The sequence below is a fragment of the Tachysurus vachellii genome, chromosome 1 (genome assembly GCF_030014155.1).
Source record: "Tachysurus vachellii isolate PV-2020 chromosome 1, HZAU_Pvac_v1, whole genome shotgun sequence".
NCBI lineage: Eukaryota > Metazoa > Chordata > Actinopteri > Siluriformes > Bagridae > Tachysurus > Tachysurus vachellii.
In genome coordinates, this window is record NC_083460.1 from 18,857,130 (window position 1) to 18,876,717 (window position 19,588).

At 38.3% G+C, this 19,588-nt stretch overlaps 1 protein-coding gene across 1 annotated transcript in view; it reads right to left on the reverse strand.

Annotated features, from left to right (window-relative positions):
* thsd7bb (thrombospondin, type I, domain containing 7Bb) overlaps nt 1-19,588 on the reverse strand; it is a 112,817-nt gene that overhangs the window by 12,327 nt on the left and 80,902 nt on the right. The window contains exons 6-19 of the mRNA XM_060863954.1: nt 18,715-18,870; nt 16,945-17,145; nt 12,406-12,597; nt 11,330-11,564; nt 9,901-10,016; nt 9,677-9,809; nt 8,611-8,714; nt 7,177-7,368; nt 5,892-6,191; nt 5,305-5,483; nt 3,637-3,791; nt 2,261-2,411; nt 1,969-2,107; nt 36-151 (exon numbers count right to left, since the gene is read on the reverse strand). Of these exons, the coding sequence (XP_060719937.1) occupies nt 36-151; nt 1,969-2,107; nt 2,261-2,411; nt 3,637-3,791; nt 5,305-5,483; nt 5,892-6,191; nt 7,177-7,368; nt 8,611-8,714; nt 9,677-9,809; nt 9,901-10,016; nt 11,330-11,564; nt 12,406-12,597; nt 16,945-17,145; nt 18,715-18,870 (2,369 nt within the window). The remainder of the gene's footprint in view (nt 1-35; nt 152-1,968; nt 2,108-2,260; nt 2,412-3,636; nt 3,792-5,304; nt 5,484-5,891; nt 6,192-7,176; nt 7,369-8,610; nt 8,715-9,676; nt 9,810-9,900; nt 10,017-11,329; nt 11,565-12,405; nt 12,598-16,944; nt 17,146-18,714; nt 18,871-19,588) is intronic.

Here is a 19,588-nt window from a genome sequence, read left to right on the forward strand (position 1 = left end):
GAATAATGGTAAAACCATGTTCATGTGTTCGTCACCTCCTTGCACATGCTGAGTTCTACGAGCTTTCCTTTTCCATCAATGCAGTTCAGCAGGCGCGTCTTCGTTCCTTGGCCACATACTGCATTGTCACTGAGCCGACAACTGCTCCAGTCTTTGAAACATTTATGAAGTTACATTATTACATGCTTATAAAGATATTTATATCATGATCAACTGAAACAAATTTATTTCTTAGAAAATTAATAAATTCTACTTATTTTGTTCCTAATCGATGGTGTTATCATAATAAACAGCATTTCACTGCATGTCGTACCCTGTATGTATGTGCATGTGACAAATAAAATTTGATTTGATAAATTAGATGAAAATACTGACAGCTATTCTGAGCTAATTCTGTTACACAAGTTGGTATTGCCCAACTACTGCCTCCCAGTGCCGGTGTTGACCGTGACCGTGAGAACAGATCACAGAAAGCTTTAAAAATGAAGAGGAGGAGCTGCTTTTCATTTCAGGTCAGAGAGGGAGGGTGAAAAAGAAACATACTTAGAGCTAGCTAGGATAATCTTGTTAATGACACTGTGTATTGTAGCTAGTTATCTAATTTATTAAAATTCTGCCATAACTATTAATATAATTAGTGACAAAACACTAATTATAAAGATTTTTACTATATAGTATTTTATAGTAAACATATATTTTGTTATCTTAAATGTTATTTTAATAGTTCCTATTATTATCCTTAACAACGAGGTTGTTCACTCTGGACATCAGGTTGCTCTGTTCTGGACATCAGGTTGCTCTGTTGTCTGTAGACAGATGGCTCACTTCTGCTTTATGTATCTGAACATTATGAGGTGACGTAAAGCTTCGACAGAATCATCACATCCAATGAGAACATCCCCTGTCAGGGTCATGACTGGACATTCGCTGCTGGTACTCTAGTGTATGTTTTGTATTATGTCATGTGCTATTGTCTGGTTCATGTTCACATGTCCTTGTCTCCCCCTAGCCTTAATTCCTTCCCACCTCCGCACGCCTGTCCCTTAAACGCCTTAATTGTGTCCGCTGTCCATTCCTGTCGTTTTGCAGCATAGAATCCTTGTCTTTGAGTTTACATGTCAGTTTGGTGCCTCCAGTGTCGGTGATATCTGTTTGGTTATGTTAATAAATCATGGTTGTGGTTATCCCTGCACCTGGGTCTGGATATTTGCCCTGTTACAGGTATCCCCTCACTGACATACTTACAATTTCACTATTTTCACTTAGTTTGTGTATTTTAGACATTTCTGTTGTCTGTGAACATTTTTCATAGATATGCTTTGGACATAGATAGATAGATAGACAGACAGACAGACAGACAGACAGACAGACAGACAGATAGTTAGGCGCTACCAGCCGGCTTTTCTGTGTATTCCTCATGATTCTTGCTTTGCCATTTCCTATTGTTCTTCCTTCCCATCATGTCACCTGTTCCACATCTGATCCTAATGTTCTGCCCTATATATATTAGGCTTTTTGTATCTCTCTTTGTCAGTCATTGTTTCATGTTTGTGAGGCATGGTTTGATGTTTCGGGTTTGCATGTTTTTGTTATGTTTGATTAACCGTGCCGCATGTGACTTGTGTTAGATTTAAGTCTTCTTGTAGTCCATTTTGCTCATTTAAGCCGTGTTTCAAATAATCCTGCATTTGGGTCTGATTCTCTGATCGTGGGTGATAGTGACTAGCATGTAGATACAGAGTCCCCACCCGTTATAGACATTATGCAGTGGAATGGCAGATATAACAAAAGTTTTTTTCCCTATCTATTTATTTACTTTTTTAAATTTAGTTTAAAAATAAGAGTAAACCCTCATTCATGTCACTCCACATTGTTCAAACCAAATGGTGGTTTGCTCTATAACAAATGTCTATAACACTAGCAATGTTAGTAAGAACAGTGTGTTTGTGCGTTTTTGTGTATAAGTACCTGAATAAGCATAGGAGTAGGAGACACAGGTAGTGTTGGTACAGGACTGTGTCTGATTCAACTCAGGACAGGTGTGTCCACTTCCTGGCATCCTCAGCACTCTTTTACTCCTCCATCTAAATTCCTTCTCATTACAGCTCTACACACACACACACACACACACACACACACACACACACACACAGCTACTAATTGCTATGCTAAACCTTAACCTCGGTAACCAAAAGAAACCTTTCCAGCTCTTTAAGTTTTCAGAAACACTTATAAAATAAGTCGTCAGTCCCTCACTCACCATAGGACATTCAGTCCACAGGCTCCATTCTGATGTGACACACTGGCCAGGGCAAGGCAGGTAGCAGGCTTGTGCTGCGATCGGCCGAACAAACTGGCGACATAAAGAGTCACTCACACTGCTGCGCCGTTCCTCTTCTTTCCTCACACACCTGCAGTACAAATCCTATAATGCACTGGATGATTTCTACAACTTTCATTATTCATTAGGCAGAAAGACAACAAAGAAACATTCATAGGATGAGTTGTTCCTCTTGTAGCAGTCAGGGAAGTGCTTCTTCTCTCTGAATGCAGAGACATAAAGGGAGAGCTTCTTTCCACAGACCATTCAGTCCCTCAACCTCAACCAGACACGAGTGGAACTTGAACTTTTATGGACCTGTCTGCACATCGCCCACTACCTAAAGTGGATATACCTGCACTTTACTCATAATAGTCATTGTCACCAATATCTCACTTTGCCGCACAGCTCATGTATCAAGTCATGATCGCTTTCTTCTTTTTACATTTACTTTGTTTGCACTGCTACACATTTTGTTTTGATTCATTTCATGTCTCTGCCCCATATTTCCACCCATTGTTACCATGTTTTGAGTTTTGCCTTAGAATAATCTATCTATTTTAAGTCGCAGTCTTGAATTCCTCTCAAAGTTTCGTGTTATTTATGTTTAGTGCCTGTTAATACCAATGCTATGTTTTGCTTACTCTATCTTGACCACAGTTCTCTTCCCAGTTCTTGTTCTTCTGTATTTTTTCACTTGCCTGTTTGTTAATCTCCTGACCTCTGCCTGTTTTTTGGTTTTAGAATTTTCCTCACGTTTTTGCCTGATTGGATTATTATGGATACTAAATTTTGTCCACATCTATGCCTCCTTCGTGACAGTCACACTGTCATCATATCATTTTATTCATTTTATATCAGCAATACAATCTCTCTACTCATTACACTTTCTTACCTGTAGAGTTACATACTATTTTATAAAAGGAAGCCTGTCATGTTAAATAAGTCTCAATGTCATAGATTTTGTAGCCCAGTTGTAACCCAAGTCCTTGTGAATACTGTGACTTTGTACTCATCAATCTATTTGTCAGTCTTATATCCTGCTCTCCATTTTAAAGAGAGATTTATGAGCCCATCTATTCATATGACATTGGCAGGATGTCTCCAGTCTTTCTTATTTTTATTTAAAGAGCTGAATTTCAATCAGCTATAGCCATGTTTAAGAAAGTAACTTTCAAAGTCAGAGCACACACAGAATACCTCACTGATGAGTACAGGTTTAGCCTGAAGGGGCTGAGAACACTTTAAGCATCAGTGATGATGCAAGAAAAATCACAATTCACGACAAGTGTGGCATAGCAGTGAAGTGAGCCCACCTGATTCTCCGGGTCTGGATACCTTCTCCACATGATGGCTGGGTTTGTCTTGTGATGCTGATAGCACTGGGTGGGTTGATGACACACATGGACCATGGCTCAGCTTCCCAACTGTACTGATTGCACTCAGAGTAACAAGGCACTACCTCAGACACCTGGAAACGAAATCCATGATTAAATCGCACCGTCCTGGCTGAAAACACAGACACATACATTTGTATTTGTAACAGCAGCATGCATTTCTGAGTAGAATCACTAACCTGAGCCTTTGTAGATGTCCGTACAGAGATCCGAGAAGAAAGAAAGGGATAGAGAAAGTTTCCATTAATGACTATTTTGAACTTGTTCTCTTTCTTGATGACCCTGGGTCAGTGTTTTAAGGGTTTATTTATAAGAGTGAAACTAAGCTTGAAAAAATGTCTCCTGGTTCTAATAAAACATTAATGCAGTTCCATTTGCCCCGAAGGAGCACGGTTTAAAGGGCAGTAAGGCGCAGCATATAAACAGAAGAGACAGAAAAGAGATGCTGTTGGATGAAAGATCCAGAGAGACACTAACTTATTTAGACTTGCTTTACCACAAAAGCACTTTGGAAACTTCAGGTACACATAACAGGGTCGAATAGAAACAGCTTGAACCTAAGGTACCAAGAACTGAATTTTCACACCACATTCTCTTCTGTGGTTCCCTTTCATAGTCACACAGATGTTATATGGTTGAAAGTGCTGTTTTATTTTTATCTAAGCATAAGCAGAAGCCATTTTTATTTCCTTTCTCCTTCACTTGCTATTTTCACAGGACACATCAGTGTTGATGCAGGTCTCGTAGCACAATGAGAAACACTTAAAATCTGTCAGCAAAGTGGAATTTTTAGACCAATGTGATACAGTCATATGCAAAAGTTGAGGCACCCCCAACAATTTTCAGGATTTTCATTTATAAATATTTGGGTGTTTGGATCAGCAAATTCATTTTGATCTATCAAATAACTGAAAGACACAGTAATATTTCAGTAGTGAAATGAGGTTTATTGGATTAACAGAAAATGCACAATATGCATCAAAACGAAATTAGGCAGGTGCATAAATTTGCTTTAGCCAGTATTTAGTTCTGGAGAGGTACCAAATGTGATTGTGTTTTCTTTCATTTGAATGCTTTTATGTGCTATCTGAAATAAATTATTTTGTAATTACAACCCGGTCTGATACCCGACTCAGCCATAACTGAACTTGTGTGTCTTTGGAGATTAATGTAAGGCTGAGTCCCCTGTAGTAGTACCCCCAGGGTGGTGCAGTTGGCTAATTTGACTTGCAGCCCAGAGTTAATATATTCCCCTTGAGCTGCCAAGAGTGAGGTGTTCAGGCATGCGTACCGCCACATTAGCAAAATCAGGAAACTAGTATGTGCAAGCAGGTCTTGAAGGGGCAAACTAAATAAAATCTCAATCTCTTGTTTTATGTAGCATGATGTTCCTGGAGAAACGTTGCACCACCACCGTTACCAGAATAAGCAGTTGATGAAGCAGTTAATGAAGATAAATGATGTAACTCATCACCAGTGTATACCGTTCATACATGGTTAGTCACCGGTCTAGTGAAACAGAGCCGCTCTGACCTAAACTCCTATTAACAATAATGCAAAATTTATCTGGAGCAGCGCTACTCTCACCTGATTTTTGACATTCAGCTTCGGACAGGGTCGTCCTCCATTAGAAGGCTTCTCTCTTAACCACCGAGCACGCACTTTCACTCCACCACCACAGGGGGCACTACATGAGGACCAGGTGGACCATTCACTCAGCCTGCAGTCGACAGGACACGGCACTGCACACGCTTCCTCTTCAACACCTGGAATCCCAGACCATTTTTAGCAGCCAATCAAAACACCTTAGTGCATCTTATTATTCAGTGACAAATTCCAAAGTCCAAAACACTGCAAAGAATTGCTTTCATTAACAGTTATGCAAGAGAACGATTTTTCAAAGAAAAGTTTCATAGATTTAGAGGTTAATTTAAATAGTTGAGCTTAAATTTATTCAAACAAATTATGTGTTTCACATAAACATTTATTAACTGCTGCATCTGGTGCCTCTTAGGCTTTTCCTTTCTTTTTGCACTACTGAGAAAATGCATAAAAATTCTTATCCCAGGTTATCACAAAAGCAGTATTAAAGATTAATACTGAAGATTTTTTCCCCCTATAACAGACACTATTGTGCATATCCTACTGTATAGCAGGTAAATGATGTGCCTCACCACTGATGTTGCAAAGAGCAGGATTAACCAGACGCTCATGTTGGTCCAGACATGCCAGGGCTCTATAGCGCAATCCTTGTCCACACTCCTTTCCCTCTGCATGCATATGCTCGGCTTGGGTGATCCTCTGGACCAGATGGGAGCTCCTCTTAGTAAAAGGATACCCAATAGGTGGCTGAAGCTCAGAGAACAGGCAAGGAGACCATAGTCCATGGGCTTGTGTGTGATACTCAGAGCAAGGACATGCTTCTTTCTCCACTAGTCTCTCCTGCTGGCAACGCCACCATTTCTTACTGCGGCCTGGAGGATAACATCGGACAAAGGGAGGTGTTGTTAAAGTGATGTTTTCATTACCCACTTTAGAAAGAGCAAAACAGACCCATGTGCAGCAAGCTGGTGAAATCAGTCTAAGACACTCTACTAGATGTCTGACATGCAGGGCTAACTTAGTGCTAGCTGCTGCACAGAAAACGTTATAAAGACAAAATGCTGTAAACCTTATACATTATATAATGAATAAAAGTTGGTGTTCAAAAGAGTTACAAGTTATAAGTCAGTGGTAGTACAATACGAAGCCAATTATATTATTTCATATACATTTACTCAAGTAACAACTAGTTCCTACTGAAACACAATTTCTCCATTAAGCTAATCAGATGGACTCAGTGTTGCCAGGACACACTCTGGATCTATTGTCACCCTGAGCAATGCATATGAAACATGTACTAGACCTCTCTCTCTGTGTGTGTGTGTATATATATATATATATATATATATATATATATATATATATATATATATATATATATATATAGGGAAAGTGGCAGATGGTTTAAGTATTTCACAAACTAATGATCTCCTGGGATTTTCACACACAACAATGTCTTGACTTTACACGGAATGGTGTAAAAAACAAAAAACACCACGTGTGTTAAGGGTCTGCAGACTGAAACACCTTGTTGTTCTCACTCCTCTTGGAGATCTTAAAAGCTCCGGTTCATTTTCATACATCCTTCCACAGAACTGACCCTCATTCAAATGTTTGTCAATTCTGGTGAATCTGCAGTTTCTGAAATACATAAAACTAGCACATCTGACACCAACATGCATGGCATGATCACAGACATAGAGACGCGTATCTGCAGGTGTTTCTGCATTGCACTGCAGCAGTGATCAGCTGATTAGACATCTTAATGATGGTGCATGTGAACAGGAGTTTCTAATGCTTCAGAAACTGGCAACCCATCAACAGACATGTTCTGGTATCAGTGCTTGTATGTGATACCCAAGAGTGTGCGAGTTCGAGTGCGTGATCCTCCACAGCTCTGGCACGGTGAGAATTTGCTCCAGGAGCTGAAAATGCAGTCATCTTTGCATGCTACCCTGCATTTCTGCACTGCAATTGGCATGGCCCCTGCCCACTGCACACATTCTGCCATGTCTGCAGGAGCATCGTCCATCCCAACACATGTCACTGCTGTAGAACAGAATTGGGAATAAACAATAAAAATGAAAAATACTGTTATTATCCTGATTTCTTCATTAAAACATAAAATTGGTTAGAATTAGTTAACCACTTACTTGTTAGCACTCGCCTGACATTACGCCTGACACCTCATGAAATTAACATACAAGGTGAAGGAAAGTACAACGATCCTCCAGGAAATGTGAAGAGAGTCACTGCATCTTTCCCAATGCACCTTTCCAATTTGAACCCTTTCTTCACTAATAAGAGACACTCAAACACTGGCAGCTGATCAACATTACAACAATTTTTGTTGCCAGGGTTACGAGTGCATCCCTGCTGTGAGCTGATTGGTCACTACTTACACTTAAATGTGTATAAAATGCACAGCTGGCTAATTACAGCAGGGCAGTATGGTGATGTGAGCAGCTGCATGGCATTTCAATAAACAGTAATAAATATTATTTAGTGGTTTAAAGCAAATCTATATAAAAGTTTCTGTTTTGAAGATTAATTCAGACATTCTACAGTACTGCAGAAAATGTCACTGCACCATAGAAACAGGAAAATCACCTCCATTTTTAAACCTCAAAACCCCATTCTATGTGAAATATGCAAATTAGAAAGTTTCCATAGCCTATGACATGCACATCCCCTTCTTGTGGTAAAATGGTGTTATGTGCTTTCATAAATTTTGCGTCTCGTATTTTGTGTTCATTATCTTGGTTTGTGTCTTGTGTATTTTTTATTCCCAGGATCATGTGCCTTTGTTTTTGTTTCTTATCTTTGCCTCTGTCCTGTCATTGGTCTAATGAGTTTCAGAGTTTTTTGTCCTCGTTCTTGTACTTATTAAGTCTTATTGTGCAGTTGTGTAGTTCAGTCTGAGTTCAGTCCTTAGTTTCCATGTTTCAGATTTTTTTGGTTTTAACTCACTTAAAATAAAATAATAAAATAAACAAAATAAAATAAGACCCTAATCAGATGATGCCTGTCTGTGCTGTGAGCACTGATCCATAATTGTAATAATATAATAAATAAACAAAATTCTCAATATACACACGTGTATCTTGTTCAAATCCACAGAATGTTACACAAAAGCCTGGCTTTTACAAATTAGTGCTCATAATTAATGATGTTAGCACACTTCACTGTCACACGGCATCTCAATTTTTAAAACGTTTTTTTTTCATTTTTCAACAGTAAGTCCATGAAACAAGTATTGGTTTAATCTAAAAATCCCAAATCTTGACTCACATCTGGTCTGCAGACCGATCCCACAGGTTTCACTATGGCTACCAATCGTCTGTCTCACTGAATCAGGGACCAAAATGCACTGATTCCAGTGATGCGTCTGCCACCTGCCAGAAAAACAGTATTGAAACATTTCAGTAAAAAACAGCACATAATTACTGACATTGCATGAGATCATTTATCTTATATTTGAAAAAATACTAAAGAACAAAAATAATGGAAAATCCAGTAGAGAAAAGAAAATTAGATTGTGATCACAGTGTGTGTCAAGATTAACTAGTTAGTTGCTCATTTCTTGCTTTTTGTCTACTAGATTTACATTATATATATATATATATATATATATATATATATATATATATATATATATATATATATATATATATAAATAATGTTTTTTATTAATGCAAAAGCTGAATCTAAATATCTCTCTTACTTTACTATACAGTAGATGTAAAGCGGTATTTAAGCCACTTTACCGATATTTAAGCCATAATATGTCCGACATAAGATGAGCAACAGCTTCACAGAGATTGTGGGGACCCTGTGCTCCCATAATGCAACTGGACTGGGCTGAGTGTAAGCAGGCTGAGTGTAAGCGGGCTAAACCATTCTTGACTAACAAGAGTAAATTTTTAAATTGTTTAAGGTTTAAGCAAGGGGGAAAAAACCTTGTGTTTGCGGCTATTATGACATCATGGGTCACATCACAAGGTGGATGTACAGAAATATGTCTGGATTGTGTTCATGCGACACACACATTGTGCATGTACTGTATGAAAAGTCAGTGGGTACTGAGTCAAATGCAGTAAGTAATGAATAGAATGCAGTAAATACTGTCACAGTACACAATTCCGGAGGTACCAAAGTGTTCCTGCTTAACCACAACTATTTTATACTCAAGGCGCATGGATCCTAAGACTCCTGCTGAGTACAATTCAGCGTGTATGAACCAGGACACTCAGTTGCCTGAGATATGCATCAGAAGCGTTTGGACAATGTCACTCAAACATTTTACATTCTGTAATATTACACATCATACAGGATACATTTCAGCTCCAGATTTCACCTGTATGTTGGGCAAAGAGGCTGCAGGTCACATTTTCTCTCTTCCAACAGTGTAGCTGGACATTCCTGACCACCGCTGGCTGGCCTCTGTATGATGATGCGATGTCTGGACTGGGTCCTAATACTGCTATTCACTGAGAAAATGAGTTCTGATGATAATCAAACATACAAAACCTGATAAATGCTGTACATTTACCTATAAATGGGATGTGTGTCTATATTTACTTGGTGAGCAGGAGGTTGGACACGGGCCCCATTCACTGAAAGGTGTAACGATGCAGTCCATCTTGCATGGAAGAATACAGGAACGCTTCTGTTCTGGACGAGTTGATTCAGGACAGCTAAAGGAGAAGTCAATCATATAAACAAATGTGTGCTTAATTAGGAATTATATTTTTATATATGTATGTATATATATATTTATATATGCCACTGATGTTATCAGTAAATCAAGGTCATCATGTGTGTTTCATCACATTTTGAGATGCTTTGATTTGTCAGTGGTTTCAGCGAGCAAGCGTTCTGCTAGTGGATTAACACCTTGTCTAAAGTGTTGTTCACAATTTTATCCAATTTACTTATACTTATCCAACTTTTACTGCATTAAAAAGGGACAATTAATACAATGAAATTAATTAATTGTGTTATAATTAGGAACATATCTGAATAGAATTCACTGATTTTTTTTTTTTGTATTTACCTACATAAAGAATTACAGAGTGACATATTGGGCTGTCTGCCACGAGCTTTAGACTTTAATAATGCAGAAATGAAAATCAAATATATTTGGAGGATCTCGCAATTTTATAAGATGACTTGATTTTTTGCAGATTTGGGCTGAGATGTTGTAACCATCACACATTAAAGTCCTCTTTGAGTCGCATACATAGAAAATAATTACACAGGTCTCTTCACTGCAAGGACTTTAAGCAGTTTCACCAGTCAAATAGTTTTCTCCCAAAACACTCCAGTAATTGCATCAAAAGCTTTAAAAAAGCAGCAACAAAGTCAAGTATTTTGGCAGCAAAAATTACAAAAACACTCACAATCATGGAGGGACTGATTATGGTTACAGGAAACTACCAGAAAATGACCCACAGTGAGGAAGTGGTTGTTTATTCTTATACGCTACAATGAAATGCTTTTCTTTGCTTACTGCAACTTTTAGAACACATTGTAGTGAGAGCTGAAGACAGAGCTGTTTATTTACCCTAAATAGACTCACAATGTGAATGGTACATGCTTTGGTCTGTTCACACGGCTAACGATGCTGTAAAAGAGAAATCATTCAGCATGATCTGTGACTGCACCGATATGCAGAAAACTAATGTTTCAAATGATCAACTGTTCAATTAAAAAATAATTGTCAATAAATGTCCCAAAAAGAATTCTGTTTTAACCATTGTAGGATTCATTTCTATGTATTTATTTCTTACATGGTCTTGAGTGTGTTCTTTAGTGTGCATGTGCACCTCAGTATAAAAGTCTTACAGAGTGCACAGTGACAGCACATCTCATGTCTTTGACTAAACCCTGGCTCTTAGTCTGCTGATTCTTCAGTCATCTAGAAATCAAATGAAACCATGTTTGATCAGCCAACAACAGTATTTGTCCCAACCTGAGACTCCTGTGCTGTTATCCTCAGAGTTCCTACCTGTAAGGCTCCAGCTTGCCGCTGTCGGATCTCCTACAGGACACAAAGCGAGTCTGTATCCCAGTGCCACACCCCCTTTCCTCCACCTCTTCCTGTTCTGTGATGTTCTTGTCTGTGCCCGAGTCTGGAGTGCAGTGACCCCATGGGGAAGTTTCCCAGTAGTACACTGTGAAGCCCAGAATGCCACAGACTCTCCACTGCTCTAGGACAGGTGCAGGTAAGCATCCTATTCCATCTGTATTCACAGAGCATACACGGTCAGTGAAACCTGGTAAAACATTATAACACTATCGTATGCGTATTAACTTAAAAATGCAGTCATGCTGAGAGGTGACAACTTACTGGGTGTTCTATATAGATGTGAGTTCAAACAGGCATCAATACAACTTGCTAAAAATGTACAAATTTTTTTATACATTTCAGTTTGACAATTTATGAGTCATTGTTTAAGATTCTTAATTAACATCATTAGTGTATTATCCAGAACCAGAACTGATCTACAGTCCTCTGATCCAAAGATCTTTCATTTAAATCTTAGACATAAATGAAGAATAAATAAAGGTTTCTACTTTCATGTATGTATACAGGAGTGTGGCTCATAAACACGTGACTCTTTCAAACATTACTCATTCGAACACATCAAAATATAGTGTAACTCAAACCATGCATAACAACAACAACAACAACAACAACAACAATTATGTAAAAAAAGTTCTCTCTACACATGTTTAAGAAATTATTTCTGACAGCAGAAACCGTGTCTGATTTCTGCTTTCTGGATATAAAAAAAACAAAAAACTAACTAACTAATAATTGCTTTCAGACATAAAGCATTCAAAGGAGCTCATTTGCATGATATTCGCCCACTGTTTTTGTTTGCCATCAATTATTTTGCCACAGGACTGACCAGTGGTGCATATTAATTTGAATCCTCAAGCAAATCAATAATTCAAGGCTATTTTCACACTTGGTGTTACATATTCAGTGCCAGCCGCCATTGCCATAAATTATAATTAAGATTAGTTGTTTCCCTGCTGGGGTATTTATGTGATTTGATGGAGGTTGAAATGTCTTACGCTCTCCTGAAGGTGCGAGAATGACACGAGAGCGGGTTTGTTTGCCCTGCACTTGTTTGCTGGAGCAGCAGTGGGAACAGGAGGACCAGGAGCTCCACTCTCCAAGCACACAATCTTCAGGACACGGCATCTCACACGACTTCTGTAGAGGAGGAGGATCACCTGGACACCGCTCATTGGGAACGACGTCTCCTGTAGTATAAGAAAGTGTGATGGATGTTCGGTTTGCTTCTAGTTTCATTTGTCTTTGTTGTAGATTTTAGACCTGAGAGCTTCAACTTTGATTCAAGTTCATTGCACTTCGATTCAATTCACTCATTTTCTACCGCTTATCCGAACTACCTCGGGTCACAGGAAGCCTGTGCCTATCTCAGGCGTCATCGGGCATCAAGGCAGGATACACCCTGGACGGAGTGCCAACACATCGCAGGGCACACACACACACTCTCATTCACTCACGCAATCACACACTATGGATAATTTTCCAGAGATGCCAATCAACCTATCATGCATGTCTTTGGACCGGGGAGGAAACCGGAGTACCTGGAGGAAACCTCTGAGGCACGGGGAGAACATGCAAACTCCACACACACAAGGCGGAGGTGGGAATTGAACCCCCAACCCTGGAGGTGTGAGGCAAACGTGCTAACCACTAAGCCACCGTGCCCCCCGATTCAATTCAATGTGCTTTATTACAAAATACATTTTATAAAAGTAGAAAGGACTAGTTCACAGACACACACAATTATTAACACAATCTCATTCAATCTCACACAATTACAAAAATGCAAATCAATTTGAACAATGTGCAATACTAAAATGTACATTTAATGACTCACTAAGTGAAATTAGCACAGAGTTTGTTATTTTATGAAAGTGCCATTTGATTCCTCTTTGAAAAATCACAATGTTTAGATGTTAAAAAATAGCTGTTTTGGACAGAGTCATTTTCCTGACTGATCGAGTTGAAGTATATTAGATATGAATCAAGTAGGCACAATAGGAAACGGGATCAAAGAATGTCTGTACACAGAAAAAAAAAATTCACACTTAAGTCTTGTCTGGCATTTAATGCCATGTTTAGGATTGCTAAGCATAAAATATCCACCAGCTTCACAGTATAAATAAACTGAAGATCTAGGATATTGAATTCAACAATAAGTTCTGATTGAATATTTTACATAATTTTACTGGGGGAAAGAAGGCCAATGATCACTATTTAACAATTCTGTACAAATGACTTACATATCTGATAAATGACTGAACCAATAGACTGGATGTAGTCATACAAAAGGATCTGAAGTTAAACTGATGATCACAAACATTCTCAAGTCAAGAGTTGAAATGGCAGCACAGTGTCAACAAGAACATACTGAATAACTAACATGAGCTAATTCCATATAATGGATTGGTTTGTGTGTGTGTACTCATTAAATGGAATGCACAATTTCAACATTCACCCCTAACTAATATTTTGTTGAAGCACCCCTCAGTCTTTTTCGGCATGGAACATATTTTTTTTTATCTTGTGACAAACAATGCATACTTTTTTTAAGCTCTTTTACATAATTTATTTTGCTAAATTCATGATCGTTAGTCATTTACATCTTTATTTGATCTTGATCTAGTTGATCTTTACTGCTGTGACATGCAAAGGCTTTATTTGGCAATGAATTCCTACCCAGTCAGTTTTCTATTACCAGACATGCTGCACCTAAATGGCTCCTCTCCTTTGGTTTCAGCAGTAATGGACTGTTAACATCATCCACCACCTCGTCCAAGACCTCGAGCTTCCTATCACCCCATGCACCGTCCGTCTAAATATCACAGCATAAGCATCCAACTGGGGGCAGTCTCATCATGCACCAAACACTCCTGCTGACTATCCAGATTGGACTCTTCCACTTTGAGTAAATAACCATGCTAATCACCAACTCTCCTGCTAACCAAATCATCCTAGGCTTTTCTTGGCTCCAAGATCATGACCTACAGATATCTTGAGCAGGAAAGGAAATTAATCACTGGTCCTCCTAATGTCAGTCCATTGCCTAAAACATACCATGCACCAGACCTGCCGTACTACCACCATAAAAAGTCATGACCATGTCCAGGGAATACCGAGACCTGAAGGAGGTCTTCAGTAAGGAACAGGATACTATGTTACCCCCCCACCGACAATGGGACTGCTGCATTGACCTCTTACCAAACACTATCACACCCAAGAACTGCATCTACCCCGTCTACCCCAAGACTCAGACCATAGAGGAACAGATCAAGGAGGCTCTGACAGCTGGCTTCATCCGACTTTTTCTTTGTAGAAAAAAGAATGAGGGCTTGCGACCATGCATTGACTATCGGGGCCTTAATGCCATCACTGTGTAGCACCCCTACCCCTTATTGCTGTTACCACCTGCCCTAGAGCAGCTCCAGGAAGCTCAGATATTTACTTAGCTGGATCTAAGGAGCGACTACATCCTGGTTTGCATAACAGGAGTGAGAAATGGAATATGGCATTTGTCACTTTACTGGGCCACTATGAATATTTAGTGATGTAATTCCAGTGCAGTGTAATCTTTTTTGTAATTTGTCATAAAATGTTTCTTTTTTAATATTTTATATGCCTTAGTTTCACATTGAAGATAAAAAATGTTCTGAAATTATTTATGATTTTATTTTGATTGATTTGTACTTTGATTTTAGACTTTGTTTGAAAATATATATATATATATATATATATATATATATATATATATATCTATATATATATATATATATATCGTCGCTGTCAGTCAGAATCCTCGTATCTCCAAAACCGTTATTTTTCAGGAAATTAAAAAAATGCTATACCTTATCTGTAATGCACAGGGTTTAGTCCGCGTTGCAGTGGATTGTCTTGCGCTAAATTCCTGCCCTCAGACAAGCACCAGAACTAGCGGGGGTCAAGGATTTTTTTTCTTTGAGCCCAGTGTTTTGAAGACATTTACCTCAGAAGATGTGTTGATTCGTTGCAACTCTTCTTGAGGAGAAATATGCCGCGAAGCTCTCCCACGGAGTGAGGAAGAGGTGGACAGTTGAAGTGTCCAATGGAGTTAAGAGATTTGCCCTCAAGCTATTTTCAAGACTTTAGATTGGTTAATAACTTGTAAAAATAACAGACCCACGTGGGGACTGACCAATAGCATCGATATGTGAAAAAATATGAAATTGACAAAATTTGGACATACGAGGTTTCTGCCCGACAGCGACGATATATATTTATTTATTTCACATCAGCATGTTCTATATATGGGGTGTTGTATGATCTAATAAATTAGGCTAGACAGAATAAAAAAAAGGTTGTATTTTGTGAGATGTAAAAAAATGCTGAATCTTTCAATCAAGCCCACACTCCCTCTTCTGAAAACACACTTTCCACAATTCAACAACTCTGAAAATAATTACAATTACACATTATTTGTTATTATTACTAAAATTCTAATCTTTCTGAAACTTGCACAAAACTCCTAGCAGGTTCTTCTAGCAGGTTTTGATGACATTCAATTTAACTGAAACTTTAACATAACTGAAATCTGGAAAATGGATTCTAGTGCAGGCAATTTATTAAATTAATCACATGAGTCATGAGATTTGAATGACAATATTGCTGATGTGGCACCATTTCCCATGAACTCTTTAATATTAATGTTGATCTGATGATCAGTTAATGAGTACCACGATGCTACAATCTAGTAGTTAAAAGGCTTGGGAATGAGAGTATTGCAAGATGTTAGTCTAATGATTAATAAAATAAGTGCAACATAAATAAAGAATATTTCAGGATTTGGTTATAGAATTATAGAACTATCACAAAACTAATTATAATTTTTTTATGACATATTTCATCAATATTTAATAATTTAGAAGATTCGAAACATAGAATCCGGAGCAGTGTGTCCAGCTCCCAAAGCTGAATTGACTACATTATGTCCAGTCACGGCTCACATGCAGGAATAATGCTTTGTATTTTTTTTTCCTTTTAAGAATTTACAGCCTATATTTCCTGCAGTGACTGTTTATTTGTAAATTACATTTGACTAGCTTTGTGACATGCTTCACACAGCCAGAGGAAAAGTGACGAACACACTTGCACTGTGTGTACGAGTGTGTGTGTGTGTGAGAGAGAGAGAGAGATGCGGCAGACAGCCATGAGACATCTGTGCCCCTGACTGAAACCCCAAAGGAGCCTTCAAAACATGGCTGGAAGCCTTTAGCGATCATCTCAGGGATAAAATATATGGAGCTCTGGCTCCCACTGGTACAGAGGCTACTATGTCCACGTCTCTTGGTGTTTAATGACGGTCATTAGCAGAGTGTCCCATGATGTCCTGCTCTCTCAAAGTCAGTGTGTATTCTGATAAATGAGCCACATTTATCTCTGTGGGGATGAGGTTAGTCCATTCCAGTGAAAGACAAAGAAGTGGAAACATGATGTCTAATATCAGTGTGTATAGGATACAGTACTGTGAATTAAGAAAAAAACATGACAAAAGAGTGAGGAACCTGTCACAGAAACACACTCCACTGCCTGCTCTTGGACTCCGTGGCCACATGCTCCATCCTGAGGCATGCAGGGTCCCTGAGATATCACATGCCACTGGAAGCTTATGGGGTGATCACAGGTCATCGCTTCACTAACATGAGGGCAGCTCTCAGACTCACCCCAGGGCTCCTCAACAATAAAGCGCATTCTCGACTTAAAACCTGAGAGAGAGAGAGAGAGAGAGAGAGAGAGAGAGGGGACGGGATGACTGTAGAATCGTTTTGCCTGTGAGGTGGAATAGTACTAGTGTGACAAATGACAAGGTAAGTATGAAATGGGTTTCTGCACCTGTCAAAATCTATAAGCATTTCTCTCAGTTTACTTATGCCATTACATTCATATTTGAGCAATCTTAAAACAAACACACCAGAGGAGACTGCACTCATTTTATGTCTCAGACAGAAAGCAATCTAGAGCTGCAGAGGGTTTTTTTTATATCTGCATAATGATTTAACTGATACAATGGAGAGAAACAGTAAAAGCAGTAAAAGAAGCCGGCTGCAGACCAGAATATGAAATGAGAACAATGAACATGTCATGAATCAATGGAAAAATGGAGAGAAAGCTGCTAATTAAGTACAGACTCAGTGACCGAAATCTACATCATAAACACAAGTCCTATAGCAGGTACATGGAGGTTATTCTTAAATTATGGTAACATTTCAACATAGTTATAACTTTATAAGTAGAGTGAGAATGCATTGCATGTGGGATAGCTGGTGAAATAGTTAATGACATATATATAATCAGAAGAAATAGAGTTTAAGCATTGAATCACATAAAATGCAGGGATTATAAAGACTACATATGTCAACCACCATAGTAAGCTCTTTCACACATTTACAGCCATTAATTTATTTAGCAAATTTCCAAAGCAACTTACAAATCTGAAACCGATAAATCGATATATAAAGCAAAGGACAATACGTCCACACCATACAAGATATTAAAATTGCAAAATTTCATCAATGAGTGATAGACATGGTAACAAGCATCACAACATTTATTACATTAAACTAGATCCTCTAGGACTGCAACTGCACGACTGAATGCAAAATAAAAAAATACAACACAGATTTGAACACAAATACAGCTCCAGGAGAGACTCTATGCTACAATACTATGAACATACTATAATATTTTATAAGTTTGCAGCTGTTATTTTTTCACTGCTATGCCTCATGACAAAAAAAAAACAAATACAAGAGGTTGATAAATTGAGTCAGTGTTTTACGGCACAATCATTTGAATAGATACCATAAAGTGAATACAGGACAAAAGACATATTTACTACTTCACCAGTTATCTATCCCAGATTTGGTAGACCAAAATCATGTTTCATGTTCAATACTGAGTACTGGTGTTACTCAACAAAATTAAAATAGTTAATGCTCTGAGTTGGTGATCAGAAGGTTTCCCTCTCAGTTCAAGCTCAAATAAATGTATATGTGTCCTATAAATAATTCCAGTGCAGCATTCAATATTCCTTTAAGAAATTAAAGAGAAACAATTTGCTTTCCCCCTACATTCTTTCTCTCTTTTACTATATCTTAATTAAACATAGATTAAAAATGGGCACAGAGAATAAACTGGGTCCAGGATATACAGATTATACAGCATCACAAATTCTGACATTAGCTCAACCTCAACAAGAAAATGTGCTGGAAATGTGTGAGTTTACTTCGATTGAAATCTCCCATGAGCTTTGAGTGGGATGTTTCATCTCTCACCTTTTGTTCCAGGATGCTCTACACTGTTGTCATGGATACAAGGTCCCCAAGGTGACCAATCAGAGAGATGGCAAGGTTTAAAACATGGAATGGAACAAAACTGGATCATTGATGGAGGAGGATTGTAGCATAGGTTCTGCCCAACAGGTCGGGATACTGGACAAACAGAGAGACATGTTATACAACTTTTGTCTGTGAGTGATATTAATACAGAAGGATAATGTGTAAGTAATGGTCAAGTCAAGAAGCTTTTATTGTCTTTTTTAATCATATATATCTGTTGCAGTGCACAGTGAAATGAGACAACGTTTCTCCAGGACTATAGAGCTACATAGAACAAAGAACAAGATAAGGATTTAATTAAGTTAGTCCTAGACACATAAAGTGCATCTGTGCAACCTGGTGTACACAGTGTACACAAGACAAAGACAGTGCAGGACAAACAATACAAGACAATAAACAAAAGCAGCACTGACCAGAAATACTGTACTGAACACATTAGCATTATAGCAGCTGTTATATGAGGTGTTGTAATGTATTGTACAAAACAGCAGTCGACTGAAATGTGTAAAACAGAATGTGTAAAGAGCAAAAACAGTGTGTAAAAACATCATGTAAACAGTTTGATATGGTGGTGCTGTAGACTTGGATGTATATTGGAAGAGCATGTACAGTATTTGATGTAGGTCAGTGCAGTCCACATGGTTGATGCATATGTGTGTGTGTGTGTGTGTATGTGTGTGTATTGTGCCCGGTAAAGTTCAGTTCAGTTTTTGTGGAGTCTGATGGCTTGTGGAAAGAAACTGGCACACAATCTGGTTGTGTGAATGCTTTCATGACCTGTTACTGACCTCTGATCAGGGTTTTGCCTCAT